The sequence below is a fragment of the Rhinolophus hipposideros genome, assembly GCF_964194185.1.
Source record: "Rhinolophus hipposideros genome assembly, chromosome: 16".
NCBI classification, from domain to species: domain Eukaryota; kingdom Metazoa; phylum Chordata; class Mammalia; order Chiroptera; family Rhinolophidae; genus Rhinolophus; species Rhinolophus hipposideros.
This window is the reverse complement of record NC_138062.1, coordinates 44376466-44393287: the sequence shown is the minus strand read 5'-3', so window position 1 is coordinate 44393287 and position 16822 is coordinate 44376466. Positions and strand designations below refer to the sequence as shown.

The window sequence follows — 16822 nt, the reverse complement described above, 5'->3', positions numbered from 1 at the left end:
AGATCTCTGGCAGCCCCCACCATCCTTCTCCTAATTTCTTTCCTATTTCTTTCCCCTAATCTGCCCCCGAAGCCCAATCTTAACGTCTAGGTCCAAAAGCCTTACTAAGACCATTCAAACCATGGAGCTAATTAACATTAAGATGGCAACATTTTATTCTTCCCAGTTTTACCGACACATTTGGAGAGGATCACAGAGAATGGGAATCATCTCAACCAAAGGAATAAATACTTAACGGAATGGTAAAATTTCAGCTTTGTGATGCCTGGAAGGAGTGGAGTTTAAGGCAGAGTAAAGCTGCCCAGCATCCATTCCTCCTTCATCATCGCACCTCCATTTCCTCGTGGGAATGTCCCCCATTATGCAATCCAAGGGCTCATTTCCCATTCGGGATGCCAGACGTGATCCATCCTCACACCCGAGAATGGTAGGGAGTAGCCCCAGGGCCCCAGCTCAGCCATCACAGAGGCAGCAGCATGCTGACCCTGTAGAGCCTACTGTCTAGACCTTCAGATGTCCTGGGTGCCTACCTTAGCCTCCCCCCTCCTCCCACTTCCCACCGACGCTGTGAGCCACCTCCCCCCGAAGCCTTTCAGGTAGCCAGACTTCGCTGTTTGCAAAACACATGGATCCCAAGGGGCCTCCACAGTCAGGCCCATGGTGGCCGGGGAAATGGCTGGCTGACTCCCTGTCCCTCTACACAGAGGCCGGAACACAGTACATCAGTGACCACCACCGTGGACATGGTGAATGTGTGACCGGAAATGAGCGCCATTCGAGGGGACCCAGGATTGGGAGAGTGGAAAACGGCACCCGATCTCTCCATGGTGACAGGATGGGATCATGTGCAGTCCTGAAGGCCACACGGAAAGTGGGGACATCCCTCCGGGCTGTCTTCCCCCTCCTTCCGGCCATGAGCACTCACACACACATGCGAACTCGCCAGCCTGCACGTGACGCACACATTCGGCTCCAGGGAGACTCTCTCCAAGGTGACATGGTAGGCCCAGCGTCTGGTGCCAGCTGGGTGGCAAGTGAAGACAAAGAGAAGAGGTGGACCACAGTTGTCTTCTTTCCCCGGTGGGACCCACCTTCACACTCATATACATACCTTAAATAAAGCAAGAGTCCCAGTGGGAAGACACTGCCCCCTAACAGTTAAGGGCCACCTAACAAGACCACTCAGGCATCCGTAACACAAAAACACACCCGAGGCATAACTTCAAGCTGTCTCTCCCTCCTCCATCCCCATGGCCACTTCCATTCCTTTCCAGTTTGGGACCAATAGGCACCGACCAGGAAGGGGGGTGGGATAGGAGAGAGGTGAGTGGCCCAGCAGACTCAGTGTAGTGGGATCCTCAGACCCACCAAGCGTAAAACCAGCTCCTAAGGGAGCTGCAGCACCCACACCGAACACAAATGATGGATGGAGACACGCGTGCACATGCACACACACTCTTCCCCAAGGCCCACCGGGAGCCCCAGGTAACAGGTAAGCAGCCAAGATGCGGCACTGGGCCAGGAACCAGAGGAGAAGGCACACTGGAGTGAGGCAGAAGACAAGCTGTTTCCGAGGACGTTTATTAGAGCCCGGGCTCAGCGTGAGTACGATCAGAAGCCCTCTTTCACGGCCTGGCAGCCCGATAGGCCGGGACACAGCAAGTCAATCTCCTTTTATTCCATTATAGACAACGTTATAAAAAAAATAAACTTTACAATAATACATTTCGCTCATCTGTGGGGGTATTATTTTGATAGTTTTGTTTCTTAAAAAAAGGAAAGAAAGGGGAACCACACAATATATGTATATGGATGTGTATATACATATATGTTGAGAAGGGAAATGTGTTGTGTACATACAGTTGGTGTACATCTCGGAAATGAGGAAACAGAAGGCAGAAGAGGGGAGAGAGAGCTGCGGAGACCAGAGAGTGGGGCAGTACACATACCACCGTGGTCTTTTCTGCCCCTCTCAGCAGCTCCTCTCTCCAAAGGGAAACCCACCAAATGGACCCACGAAAAACCAAAAGAGCCAACAAAGAATCATTTCTCTTTGATTTCAAAATTCCTGCCACCAAGGTGCAAGCAGCAGCTCAGAGCAGAGCCCGAGTTTTGCTCCCTCTGTCCCAGAGGGTCTCCCGGGTGGGCTGAGCTCCCAAGCCCCTGGAGCTGCCCAGCCCCCTTTGCTACAGTGGGAGAGTGGGGACCTGTGTCACAGACCTCCACAGGTCAGGCGCACATCTGCCCGGCCCAAGAGGGAGGGCAAAATAAACTCCACTGTTGAAGCCACGTGGAGGGTCTAAAGGTGCCCAACTGGACCACAAGAGCCAGCCTCCCTGCTCCATCACCTTTCGCCCCTGCCAGCCCCTACCAGGTCCCCAGAGTGGGCAGCTTGATAAGAGCAGCGGCCACTGTCCTGCCCAGACTGCATCAGGCACAGCCACAAGTCCCTTGGGCCACAGGGGTCTCATCTTGGTCTCTTCCGGCAGCATGGTCCAGAGAGGAAAATACCAGAAGAAAGGGCACGGCATGTCTAGACCCTCGTGCCCGCCTTGGCCCTGGGATGCCCTTACCAGGGGATCTCCAGGTGGCTCTCAGGCTGCCCGCCTGCTGTCTGTTTGGTTTAGAAAAACTTCTCCAGAGAAGAAACCTGGGAGCAGACAGGTTCAGAGACAAGGTGGGAAAAAAATTTTTTGCAAGGTGTGTGCGTGTGTGCGTGCGTGTGTGCGTGTGTGTGTGTGTGTGTGTGTGTGTGTGTGTATGTGTTTCCATTTCATCAGGCGGCTGCTCTTGTCCGCATAGCTTTCGGTCATCTCCAGACGTGGTGCCCAGAGCCTACAAGGCCAGCTTCACCATCAGGAAGGAAACAGCGGTCAAGGCGGCTGAAGGTCTGGCTCTGCAGAGGCCTGACTCAGGTTTGATCACCTTGTTACTCCCTGGGATGATGTTGGTCGTGAGCTGAGGCCATGGCAGAAGGGGAGACAGAAGCAAAGAGAATACAGAAGACCAAAAAAAAGAAAAAAAAATGAGTCAGCAGTGCTGGGAGCAGGCAAAGGACGCAGGAGCTGGACTCCTCACACCCTGTCCTCCCGCTCACCCCTTGACCCCCACCCCACTCCCCAGAGGCATGCGCCTTTGCACTCTAGCTTGGACATAGAGCCAGACTTCCAAGGAGCTGGGCTTCATACCTCCATCACCTCAGCCCCCAGGCTGGGGCAGACAAGGCCTAGTCCCCAGGACAAGCTGGCTGACACTGCCCAGCAAGGACGAGGGTCTGCAGATGCAGGCCAAGGAGGAGCGGATGGTATAAAGATCTCAGGAGAAGAAGTTAGCTCCTGGAGTCCACAAGGACCTGCTTCTTGGGGGGAGGGAGAAGCTCTGTTCTTCCTGTTCCTAAATTTGTTCAAATCCCTCCTCCTTCAGGAAGCTTCCCTGCATATCTTGGACTGTACTCTCCTCCTCCTGTAAATCTGATGCTGCCTTTCTAAGTTACACACAGACTCCATATGTAGCCAGAGATACATCTGTGTGCTGGAGCTCCTGCTAGGAAGGCTCTGGATCTTTCTCCATCTCTATCATCTCGAGACTATAGGACCGGCACTGAGCAGGTGCTCCGTACATTTGTCTTAAGAGTCAGAAAGGCCTGGAAGGGCCTCTGCTCAGAACAGCCACTTATGTCTCTCCCAGGGAGACAGCCACGGGCCCTGGCTGCAGCCTCTGTACCCACCCCAGCACAGTGAGTGTCCACCCAGGTCCCGTGGGCCAGGAGCTCAGCTGGCAAGGCCTGCAATGTCATCTGAGGGCTTTGAGTCCAAGGCTGGCCTGGAAACAGTCCCTGTGGCCAATTTCCTGCACCACCTCCCTCAGCCCCCACTCACCTCTGTGAAGCACATGCTTAACTCTTTAGAGCTATTGGCCTTCAGCCCCTGCTCCTGTGGGAGAGAAAGCACTAGTAAGGAAAGGTCACTGCCGCTGGGTCTCTGGCCAGGCTTTGACCCATGGCTCAGATGAGACCCAACATGCCATGGCTCTGCCATCCATGGCTGGTCTCATGAAGCACAGGGCGCATGACCAGCGTGCTGGTTCCATCTCATGCAGCACAAGAGCGTGGCCCTTCCTGACACCCTCAGTGACTAAGTCCTGTCTCCTCTGGGCTCTAACTCTGTTCTCCAACTTACAGCGTTATATAGTAATAAACCATTCGCCAGTCTCTCTACCCTACTCAGAGCTCCTCTGGATAAGGCAGGGACCATGTCTCCCTGTCCTTGCATTGAGCAGTGTCTGGCTCGTAAGAGCAGCTCCGTAAATCTTTTACTTGATGAGTGAATGAGTGAATGAATGAGTGCCACAGAGCAGAACTGGTATCTGAGTGTCAGCTCCTGAAAGACTATGAGTCCTCATTTGGGCTCCTGGGGAAGAGAGCTGTGATTGATCAGTGATGTCTGCCACTGGTGTGTGTGAGGCAGACACCTGGCGACCGTGCAGGCCATTCCACCTAAACCGACGTGTGGCCGCTGGGAGCTCTGTGGTCACCTGGGAGGAAGGAAAGCTGGTGTGGTGATGACTCCCGGGTTCTCTACCCCGGGCACGATTCGTCGGATGCAGGACCAGAGGGCGCACATGAAGGGCAGTCTTTCGTTATCATCATCCTAACAGTGATTCATGGGAACCAGCAGGGGGGCTGTGGTGTTTCCAGCCTGGCTTCAAATGCCTGCTGCTCAAGCCACCCGTGGGGAACCTCTGGTCACCTGAAGCAACTGGGAAGCCCAAGAAATTATGCCTAAATCACCGCTCCTGGCCAGAAGTACTATTAACCCCTTGGACGTCACAGACAATCTACCACCCGAGGCATCTGGTGAGCTAAAAAAGGCACCAGGTAGCTGTCACACAGAGGTCAAGAGCAGAGTCACCACCGACGGCAGAGATGTGACCACAGTGACAACAGTGCAGCGGGACTGGAGCTGGGGAGCACACCCAGGAGCCTCCTATTCAAGACCACAGCACCAGTGTCCCCAGGTGCCGAGATCCAGCCGAGCCACCCACCTGCAAGCCCGGGAAAGCCTTGTGCTCTACGGTCCCTTTGGCCCCAAGGACTGGATTCTACTGCCCAGGACCAAGTGCAGCTCCAGCGAGGGCTGTGGGAGGCCACTGCTGGAATGGCCTGCATGCCCCCTCTCAGAGACCTTCACCAGTCCTCCCTTGGTCACCTCCCTCAGCCACTCTCAGTGCCTGCTACGTCCCCACCTGTGACGTCCTACGGCCTGCCGGGTTCTGTGCCACGTGGCCCAGCACCTGTTTCTCCTGGCATCCTTTCCTTCTCTAACTGTCCCAGGGGTGGCAGGTGCCCCTCCTGTGTGCCTCCCCCCACTGCGCACTCAACGTGGAGCCTGCGCAGTCAGACAGCCGGGATCCAGCTCCTCAGCCCCAACTCAACCACCGCAGCTCTGCTTTTGTTTTATATATGAATTAGGCACAAAGTTGTATTTAGAAAGAGTCGACTGCTTAAACCTAAATCAGGTTTGAGAAAACAACTCAATTAGATGTTTGGCCAGACCACCTTCTGTGACAGGAGCCAGGTCTTGGGGAGCTCAGGGTCCTCAACACTCCTGGCTCTGGAATGCTGCACCCCAGGTCAACCCCATGGAGAGCAGCAGCGAAGCTCAGGAGTCCCAGGACCACAGGCTCAGCCAGGGTGAGGAGGTGAAATCTCGTGTGGATACTCGAGAGCAGCCTGGTCTATGGCTGAACTTGGCAGTTCAGCGTGAGTGGCACTTGACAGGCTCCTCTTAAGGGGGGGGGGGGTGGAGTGTTGTCATCAATTACAGAGGTCAAAGGAAGGAGGGAAGAGGTAGAACAGAGAAAATAACAGGATGGGAGAAGTAGACAGAAAAGGAAAAGGAAGCACCCAGGAGACAAGGGGCACAGGCAGTGAAGAGGGGGAGCGAAGGGCGAAGGAGAGGGGAGCTGAAGGTGAAGGGAGGGAAGGGGGAAAGGGAAGGAGGAAGGGGGTGGAAGGAGAGGAAACGGAGGAGGGGAGGGGAAGGGAGGGCAGGAGCAGGGAGGAAGGGAATGAGTAGAGGGGAAGGAGAGAGTGTAGAGGGAGAGGGGAAGGCGCAGAGGGGAAGAGCAGGAAGTAGAGGGGGAGGGGGAGGAGAAGAAGTGGGGCAGAGAACAGAAGGAAAGGGGAGGGCCCCAGAGGAGGGGAGGGAACATAGGAGGAGGAGGAGGAGCACCCTTCACCCTCTGCTCTGACTCACATTACAATAAGAAAGCACAGACACCACCCTGGACCAGCCCCGAGGGAATCCAGTGCAGCTGTGGTCTCCGACAGGGGCCACAGGGACTTTGGGGGAGGAAAGGATTGGTCTCCATGAAGGTCTGGGCTAGTACCCCTCCCCACACCCCGTGAGTGACCCATCATGGATACACCTTGCCCGGCATTCACAGAAGTCCTCTTGCACCGAGGACACTGCAGGCTTCAGGGCTAAGGGCCACACACCGTGTGCTGCATGTGGATTGCACAGTAGGCTTCCTCTGACTGTCCTAAGGTTCTGGCGTAGAGATGTCTGTCCTCACAGACACCTTCAACCCATCCTGTTTAGACAGAAGGGTCCTAATCCTCGGGGCCCACCCCCATGGGATCACTCCTTGACCCAAGGAAAGAAGGGTCTGAGAGTCCAGAGCCCTGGGCTCCGATCTTGGGTCAGCCAGTGACCCCGGGACAAGTCCTTTCGTCCGTTTCCTTATCTACAAAATAGGGACAAACACACGTACCTCCCTGACCATGTGACGAGGTGACAGTGTGTATGGTACACAAATATGAGGCCTCCTTAGTTCTACAAGGCACCAAGCTGAGCCGCGCTCGGTTTGGCTTCCTAAGGCAGGGCCCCGGAAGGGGACTAGAAGGTGAACCCCAGGGCCTCCTGCTCTCTTCTCTAACCCAGCATCTTAGGGAGCAAAAACAGGGAGAAGTCTGTCCCCAGTGGCCACCACCTGACATCCAGGAAACACAGAGCAGACAGTGAAGGCTGCAGTCAGCTCCCCAACGGCAGCCCTGAGACCCCTCACCCAGTCCCAGGCCCAGAGAACAGTGCGGCGTTTGCCCATCAGCTGCCCCTTTCTGAAAGTGGCACATGGGGTGGAGGTGGGGGCGGTGGTGCAGAGAGAAAGATGTTCTACCACCTAATGGAAAAACCACAGGCGGCTCAAGTTCCTGGGCTCCCTCCCTGACCATTAACTCTCCCCCACCAACTCCCGAAGGGGGGCCACGGATCGATGGTCACAGCGCTGCTCACCCCCCAGTGAGAAAAATAAACATCCCCATGGGCACCTCCACACCAGTTCAATAAATGGGACGGGAGGAGAGGCTGATCCTGAGGCCCCGCCCACAGGCCACGCTCATGCCCATCTCACCACTTCTCTCCTTAAACGGAATGAGCCGAGGGGAACAGAGATGGGCTGTTCTGGCCCGTCCCCATCCTAGTGTGCGCCTCTTGTCCCCGTGAGGCAAATTCAGGGTCCAGGAGTCTGCAGTGTCCAAAGGGCACAGGCCTGGGCAGCTGGCGGGCAGGTGGCAGGCCTCTGAGGTGGAGGCGGGCCAGGGACTTGTGGGACAGGCTGACCCACAGTGCGGAGTACCAGCGGGAGAGTGAAAGAACTGGCTGTGCAGGTGGCACCGGGAGACCTGAACTAGGGAAGGGACACAGACACAAGGGTGGGAGGGCAGCAGCAAAGGCAGGGTTCATCCTTCTAGAAATTTATCCCAGAGGGGCCCTTTGCCCAGGAAGTTGGCCGTGATTATCGGAGCACGCAGCCTGTCCGTCCCACAGTATGGGACTGAGGTTCTGGCCTGGTAAGCTCGTCAGCCTCAGTGCCGGGACTGGAGTGACACACAGAAAGAATGTGTGTTGAATCAATGCGTGAATACACAGGTGGAGGAATAAGTGACTACCAGGGAGAGCTGGAGGGAGGGAAGAAAAGAAAGAATGCATGTAAGTGTCTCAGAGCTTTGAAACAAAACATTGTGTAAATCAGAAATGTGTGCCTAATAGACATATGGAGACATGACGGGTCTCTGGGTCCCACTCTGGTGTCCGTGGGCCTGTGCACTGGGCGAGAGACCCAGCCCAGAACAGGCAGGATAAGGAGGACACAGGCGTGTCCATGCAGGAATGTGGTGAGAGACTGTGGCAACCCCTCCAAAAGTTTTTAATTCCCCCAGATTTGATGGGCGGTATCAAGAGTAACAGCAGAAACTGGCTGGTGGAGACACGAAGAGCAAAGGAGATTGTTTTGCTGGGGACCCCACAGCCCTGGGAAAGGGGAGACTCCAGCTGATCTGATGGGCCCCCGCAAACTGGCCCAGAGGAACCCATGGGAGGGCCAAGGAAACTGGGAAGATGTCTGGTAGCTGGTGGAGATTGGTTGGCAAGGGAGAAAGACGGGAGACCAGACCGGAGAGATCTTAGCAAATAGTTGGGTAAGAAAGGAGGGCTTGAACTAGGGGAGTGGCAGGGAGCGGAGGGGGAGGAGGTGTGAGTTACTGGGGTGGGGTCTGTAGGAGGGAGGTGGCCAAGGGCACTGAGATCTGGGGCTGGGGCCAGGAACAGAAGCAGGGACACAGGAGAGAGCCAGCCAGCAGCTTTCCCATAGACACGATACTGGACTTGGTTCTAGCATCTGGGCCAGACCTGCAGACAGAGGTGGGTGTGGAAGAGGAGGAAGAGGACAATTTCCTTCCAACTTGCTGTGTGAAGGGCCCTGCTGGGAGAAATTTCCAGAAGGACAAACCCTCCCTTTGCTGCTGTTCTCCCTCCGTGTCTGTGTTCCTTCCCCACTTTAGGTCCCCCAGTGCCACCTGTACAGCCACTTCTTTCACACTCCTGGTGGCACCTCAGTGTGGGTCAACTATTCCCACAAGTCCCTGTGCCTGCCTCCACGCCCCCAACTGGCTGCCATCTCTGGGTCAGTGAAGGGTCCCTAGGGAAGCTCCAAGCCTGTGGATAGAAAGGACAGGGGGGTGTCTGGGGTGAACGGCCTCCCCCTGCTCCCTCCCACCCTGGCCTCAGCTTCCTGTCTCCGCCCTCACTCAGGGACTCCCCTCTGGGCCATGGATTGTTGTCATTCCCAAGGGCCCTACAATGGCTGCACGGAGCACTTCTACAGCAGGAGAGCTGAGGGGGGGTGTAGGCTGGGGAAGGGACAAACCACCCACGCAGCCTCTCACTGAGCTGAGGGCCGGGACCACTCATCCACCTGTACTCCCACACCGGGGATGGAGCAGTAGGGGCTCATCAAAAAGACTGTCATCAAAACAGAATAAGGGGCCCTTCCCCTTCAGCTTCTGGGAGAAGGAATCAGGGGGGATGGAGGGTGGGCTGCCTCTGAGGGGATGCTTCTCTCCCTTTCCTCCTGAGATGGCTGTCCCCAGCTGTTCTGCCCAGAGTAATGGAATCAGTGGACCCCAAATGGAGGGCTACGGGGGCCAGTCTTTGGGGAGCTCCCACGAGGCAGCCACTCAGCCGAGCCCCCAGGACTCAAAACACCAACTGTGTAGAGTGGTTCTGTTTACCAGGCACGGGAACGTACATCACCTCACATACAGCCCACACATGAACTCTACTGGAATCAAACGAAGGGCAAGAGAAGCCCCCCATGGAAAGGCTGCAGAAAAGCAAGCTGTATCCAAAAGAAACCAGGCAACGGTTTAGCAAACGTCTAAGAGGAAATGGGGGAAAGGAGGAGTCAGAGTTACCAGGCACTGAGGGGGCTACAGAGGGGCAGGAGGCCATGGCTTTGAACTTTCCACACCTACAGGCAATCACAGTGAGAGCCAGCTGCTGAGTCAGCATCTCCCAAGGGCTAGGGGAGGAACGGTGACATAGGGAAGCTGGTGGTGCCCAAAGGGACATGTGGACCACGCCAGAGCATGGTCACCTGATAGGTGGCACCGCCCTGGCCGGCCGAGCTGCCCTCCACTCTAGCATGAAATTGAGCTGGCAACTGTCTGTGCAGCAGGCCCCCAAGCCCCTGCCAGCCATCACTCAAGCATGTTCGGTGTAATTAGGAGCAGCCCAAGGGTGACACTGGCACTTTAGCCCAAATCAGGAGGGGCCACCTAATGGAGGGGAGCAGGGCATGGAAGGGCCCCCTGAGCCTGCCAAGAGAGCACGTGGAAGCCAGCTGCGACAGCGCAGGGGAGCGCACCAGGGAGGGAAGGGGCAGCCGGCTCCCACGATGCAGTGGGTGCCCAGGGACCTGAGCGCCCCCGCCGGCCCCCTCCCTGCTCAAGTCCTCATCCTGGCACTGGGAATGCCCACTGGTTTTTTCCCCGCTGCTTTACGGACGTTATAATGGACCATCAAGCATGGTATATGTTTCAGGTGTGCAACCTGATGACCCAACATACATACACACTGTGAAATACTTACCACAAGCCAATCGACATACCCATCACTTCACCACTTCAACATTTTCCTGTTTTCTTTCTTTTCTGTGGTGAGAACACCTCAGGTCTGAGGTCGACTCTCTTAGCAAATTTCAAGTACACAGTAGAATACCGCCAACGACAGTCCCACAGCTGTACGCCACCAGCTCCCTGGGACTTACCCGTCCTGCATGACGGAAACTTTGGAGGGCATGCCTGCCCACTGTCGGTCCACCAGCCCACTGTCCCACCCAGGCTGGGGTCTTCGCTGCCTCACACAGCCAGGCCTTGTTCCCCCTGCCCCGCACCTAACCTCAGGCAGTGCCCCCCACTACACTTCACACCCCACCCACCGTCTTGGCCATTCCAGTCCCAACTCCTGCCTGAAATATGTCCTTGTGCCACACCACCCACCACATGAGGTCCTACTTTAAATTCTTTGTTCTGCGGTGTGTGTGTGTGTGTGTGTGTGTGTGTGTGTGTGTGTGTGAGAGAGAGAGAGAAAGAGAGAGAGAGAGGAGACTGTGTGTGTGTGTGTTCTGTGGCCTCCTACACGAAGCAGCTACAGTAGCACCTGGTGTGATGGCACGAGGGGAGCTCAGCAGAAAGGCTGAGTGGGGAGCATTGTGAGGTACCTCCACGGAGCCACCTGTCTCCTACTGTAGCACTGACCACAGTCCACGCCTGATGCTTGTTGAACAGTCTGACCCTGGACAACCAAACCCAGGACCCTGTTGGACTCATTCACCAGTGATCCCTGGCATCTCACATAAGACCTGACACATACCACACACACAACAGGTATCGGATGGATGGGTGGGTGGATGGACAACGGACAGACAGACCAATGGACATCGTAGGCTTTGGAGTCAGGGGTAGGTGAACTCTTATTCCACCTCTAACCAGCTGCGACCCCTTGGGCATCATCGCCTGACCTCTCTGAGTCAGTGTCCTGTGTGTGAAGCCGTGTGAGGCTTCAATGAGCAGCTCCAGGAAGCGGCAGATGGTTAACACCTGGAAACCATTCCATTTCTCCTGTTCCCCATGCTATCGACTACTAGCCTGTGACCAACAGGTGTTTGATACTTGCAAGGTGAATGAATACATGGGTAACCAGCCCCCACCAGCTCTTCCCCGCGTCCTGGGTCCCTTATCCAAAGGGAAGAACGTGTGCACCCCACGTCTGCCCCCCCCCCCCCCGTTTTCTCATTTCCCACACCCACCTCTGACATCACGGTGCTTGTTAAGGGTCTTAGCTCGCCCTGGCTCCATTCCCCAGCTACAGAGCCACATCTCCTCACCTGGACAGACGTGCAGGTGGTAATGACGCTGGTCCCCAGGCTGGTGCTATCACTGAGGTCATCTGGCAAAGAAGGCGTTTTTTCTGCCCGAGGGGCCTGCGTGGCCTGGAATGAGGGGTTCTTAGGGGAGAGGTTCACATCTGTGCCATTGCCAAAGGCCTGGATGGCGTTCCCTGTGGGGCGGAGAGAGCAGGTAGACGCAGAGAAATCAAGGCCACTTTCATCACTTCTGCCTCTCATCATCCCAGCCGCTACCTCCCCTGTAACAGCCCAGAGCTGGGGACGGTGTGCAGCTTGTCCAGACTTAACTGTGCTGCAGCTCCCCTTCATACACCAGGGCTCATGCGTAGAGAAGAAAACAGCAAGAGAGAGGTTGAAAAAGACGAGAGACCAGAATAGAAAGAAATGTATGTGATGAGGAATGTAGAGAAGGAAAGGAGAAGAGCTGGGAACATGGGAAGCCTGGAAGGGAGGAGCGGGCTGTGCCCAGGGCACCCTCTTCTCAGTGGCATTCAGTGCTGCAGACCACGCCCCCTTCAGAAGCTACCCCACCCCCACCCCCTAGACACAGGTTCTCTTGGCTCCTTATCCACCTCAGATGCTTCTAGGTCCCCACCGCTGGCAATCCAGGTACCCCAGACTCAGCCCTCCTCCCTGGGTATCTTCACCCACTCCGACACCATCAGCACTAATTCGCTCAGGGATAAATAATGGGACCTCTTGGATAAAATTCCATCCCCAAGGCTTAACCCTATAACCAAAAGCCTAAATAAGTTCTCAGCTGCATGCCCTAGACGTGCCTCAAACTCATCACGTCACCTGAACTGAGCACCGCCCCCTCCCGTTGCGACACTGCTTTCCCGTGTTTCCAGTTTTGAAGGTGTCCTCTCTCCCCACCCAAGTCCCCCAGCATGCCTCTCTCACCACCCACTTGCCGCCATTGGAGCCCACCTCCTGAAGATCCCTCCACCCATCTCCCCCCTGCACCCTTCCTGACACTGCCCTGGTTCGGTCGTCTTGTCCTCTCCCATCACAGCTACTACACCCTCTGAGGGGCATCACCCTCTGTGGGTCCCATCAGAACCACATCCCTACCCCCCACCCCCTCGACTCCAGAAGCAGAGAGTGAGCCTTCTGAAATGCAGATCTGACCACAGCCCCACGCCCTGACCCGCTGCAGTGGCCCACACCAGCCCTGGACACTGGCAGGCCTGGAAGACCCTGACCCTTCAGGTCTGCAAAGCCCTTTGGGAGGGAGACTCTCTCCACCTGTCCAGACACCTGCCGGTGTCCTCATACTTTGTCGCAAGGCTCAGCGGTGTGCGGTTCCCCAAACCCCTCTGCCCAAGGTGGAAGGGCATGCCCTCCCTGCCTCTCCAGCTGACCGATGCCCCTGTACCTCAATGGGCCAGCCTCTGAGAAATCCTCAGGGCCTCTCTCCTCCCGGCTGATGGAGGCATCCCCACCCTGGGCTCCTGAAGAGCCCCGTTCAGGCCCCCACCCCAGCATGTTCTCCCCGGACTGTGACCACAGGTACCTCCGTCAGACGGCAAGCTGTCCATGACAGACACTGGGACTTGAATCTCTGAATCCCCAGGGCTGTACAGAAAGGGAGCATGGACAGAGGGACAAAAAGAAGAATAGAGGGAAGGGAAGGGGGAGGAGAACTTCAGGGGGGTGTGGGTAGCAAGGGTGTCAGACTGGAGAGATCAGGCACACAGAGCTTGTGGCTCACCTCGCTCTCCAGCCTTTACATTAGGAGTTTGGTGACTTGCAAAGAAAGTCACCGATTCCAAGGAGATCCTTCCAAATATCTCCTTAAAGGAGAAGTGATAGACAGCTGAGCTGTCACCCTAGGGCTGTCCCCAAAGGAAGCTGGCAGCATAACAGAGCAGAAACCTTCGGCCTTGGCATGACAGGGGCCCAAGGCCTCCAGTGGTAAATGGAGGCTGGCCTACTGGCCGCTCTGGTGTGACTCCCCACAAGCACACAATCCAGGTCTCCATAGGCAACACCCACACTGGGGAAGCCCCACACAGACCACTGGCCATTCTGACAGAGAACGAAGGGAATGGCTCGGGCAGCCCTCTAGGGCCCCTCTGGGATATGAGGGGTGAGAGGTCCCCTGGAGCGGGGAGGGCACTGCAGGACTTACGAAGGCAGGGGTTCTCAGTGAAGTCCCTGAGGAACTTCTCACACTCTTCCTCCATGTTCCCACTCCCACGACAGCTGCACCAGGGGGACACGACAATGCCAGTGAGGCTGGAGTCCACGTAGTTGGGCGTCATGTCAAACCCTGGGCAGGGAGAAAGGGGGGCAAAGGCGGGGGGAGCAGTGAGGCCTCCTTTCGAGGCCCCCAGGCCTCAGGCACCACAGAGAAGCAGCTTGGGACTCTCCTTCCCTCCCACCTGCCCCCAAACCGACATCATCTCAACTCACAATCCAAACTCAGAGCATTTCTATCCCAGTCACCACGGGGATCAAAGCAGGCAGAGGGGTGTGGACAGGCCAGAGGACAGGCCAGGACCCCCGAGAAGACACCTCAGCATGGACCTTGCTTTCTCCTTGACCACCAAGCAGAGTGTGTCTGGACTCAGGGCAGCTAGGCTCACATCCTGGGCCTGGTGCCCATATGTACTAGTGGATCCCAGTGCCCATATGTACTAGTTAGGTGAACCTGTGCAAGTTACTCCACTTCTCTAAGCCTCAGTTGCCCCATCTGTAAAATGGAAATCCCAACACCTCCCTACTAAATGCTGTTGTGAGAATTAAATAAGACGGTCCCTGTAAACTGATTACTGCAGCACCTGGAATTTCAAAACCATGCAATAAATGTTACTTTTTCTTCTTATTTCTAAAGCTTTTAAGGTCCCTGGAGCCTTCTCCTCACCTGATAAAGAGCCTCACCTCCGGTTTCCCATGGCATCTCTGGCTGAAACGCCGCAGAAAAGGGCGAGCTCAGGCTGTCTACCCACTGGCCCAGAGCTTGGCCTGGGCGCCTGCCTGCTGAGACCGGGGCAGCCTGGAGCCTACTGTGAGCCTAGACGCACAGGCGATGGCTTACCAATCATGCCAGCATAGGAGCCCAGACACGCCTGGTAATTGTCAGCAGGGCAGCTGGTGAGCGTCTGGTAGGAGGCGCGACAATTGGCATGGAAGTCCGCCAGCCGAGACCTGGTATCAGGAGAAGACCCATGGAGAAAAGTTTAGTGTGGCTGCTTTCCTGCCCCCACTGTGGTACAAGGGCTCCTCCCGCAGCTTCCTGGGGTGGAGGAAGCCAAAAAGACGGAGAGGATGACTAGGGGGAGGCACTTAGCCATGGGGGCTCGAGGTTGGGAGCTCCTGAAGGACGGGACTCCCCGAGAGCTGGGCACACGGGTTAGACATGGTACGCTCTGGATGGATCTTTGAGTCAAAGGAACAAAGAGACCCCATACCCATAGCAGATTTGTGAGAGTGCCTGGGACCAAGTCAGGGAAGCTGAGCTCTGCTTTCTGCTCAACCACACTCCTGGTGACCTTGCCCGAGTCTTGTCACACATCATCTTCCCACCTGAAGAACGGGTACAATAACCCAGCCCCAGCTACTTATACAATGTATCAGAGGTCCAAGGAAAATACCCCAAGGAGGTATGAGAATCCCCCTAGGTGACACATCCTGAGGGTGTTCTTGACCTGTCTTCCACATCAAACTAAAGCAAAGCCTCCTGGTTCCCCCTCCATCAGCTTCCTGATCCCACTAAGCAGAATCAGCCTTTCTTCCCCTGGGTACGTAACTTGCCATCACCCATTCCTCTGTGTCAGCACCAGGGACGCTGCTTCAGAACTGTATGCGCATAGCCCTGGGCTCCCCCCTCAGCTATGAGATGCCTAGAGGCAGGTGCTGTCAGACTGAGTCTGTCCCCAGCTCCCAGCACTGGATATGGAGGGTCACATGGTGCCCGGGGAACCATATTTCACCTACACGGCAATTCCTGCTCCTTCTTCCTCCTGCCCTGGCCACTAGCACCCTGGCCTCAGGTTGTCACCATCAGCCTGGGCTGGGCACCACCTCCACTCGCCATCACTCCCTCCTATAGGTAAGTTCCCTTTGCCATGGGGTCCTCAAGTGTCATATCCCTTGTGTCTCACAGCAGTTGCAAGCGGTGGATAATAAGGTCTTGCTCATGTTGGGATTTTCCCAATAATGGTATACGAGGTCTGACGATTAGGTTCATGAACTCATCCTAGAAAAAGTGCTACACACCTCATTGCTGAATATCACTATGGTCACCTTCAAAGTACTCCCCTTGGGAAACTACGAACCAACGCCAGCACCTAGTCCACCCTTCAAAGCAATTTTGGAACTCTTTTTCTGGAAACTCTTTTTTCTGGCCAGAAGAGCTGTCATCATATTACCCTTGATGTCCTGAATGTCATCAAAATGTCTTCCTTTCAATATTTCCTTCACCTTCAGATAAAGAAAGAAGTTACTGGGGGCCAGATCAGGTGATTAGGGAGGGTGTTCCCATACAGTTATTTGTCTACTGGCTAAAAACTCCCTCACAGACAGTGCCCTGCGAACTGGTGCATTGTCGTGATGCAAGAGCCAGGAATTGTTGGCGAAAAGTTCAGGTTGTCTTAACTTTTTCATGCAGCCTTTTCAGCACTTCCAAATAGTAAACTTGGTGAACTGTTTGCCCAGTTGGTACAACTTCATAATGAATAATCCCTCCGATAGCAAAAAAAGATTGGCAACATTGTTGCAACAAGTTCGGGAACTTAATTGTCAGATCTGGTAGAGTAGGACCTCAACAAACACGTGCTCAGTGAGAACACTACAGACGGACCAGAAGCCAGCTGTTGACACCTTGTGCCTGCCCTTTCCACACCATAAGGTACCTCACAAAACTACCCCAAAGGTTATACTGAATTCAGCTCCCCTGGACTCCGTCCCATTTGAGCAGGTAGAGAGAGAGAAAGACACCAGGCAGACAGAGAGGATGACCACCTTCAAAGCAGGCAGCTGTCTGGGTGCCACCACAGGACACATTCTGGTTAGCTTGGGGCCCCCCGATCCTGGAGCACGGGGTTTGGGAGAGGGAAGAAACTCTCCA

The 16822-nt window shown here is 55.5% G+C and overlaps 1 protein-coding gene across 3 annotated transcripts in view; it reads right to left on the bottom strand.

The window, feature by feature from the left end:
- Positions 1-1560: 1560 nt before the first annotated feature.
- GFRA2 (GDNF family receptor alpha 2) overlaps positions 1561-16822 on the bottom strand; it is a 105549-nt gene continuing 90287 nt past the window's right edge. For all 3 annotated transcript variants that reach the window (XM_081075447.1, XM_081075448.1, XM_081075446.1), the window contains 5 exons: positions 14792-14901; positions 13883-14023; positions 11728-11900; positions 3879-3932; positions 1561-2958 (listed from right to left, as the gene is read on the bottom strand). In XM_081075447.1, coding sequence (XP_080931573.1) covers positions 2836-2958; positions 3879-3932; positions 11728-11900; positions 13883-14023; positions 14792-14901 — 601 coding nt within the window. In that variant the 3' untranslated portion in view covers positions 1561-2835. The remainder of the gene's footprint in view (positions 2959-3878; positions 3933-11727; positions 11901-13882; positions 14024-14791; positions 14902-16822) is intronic.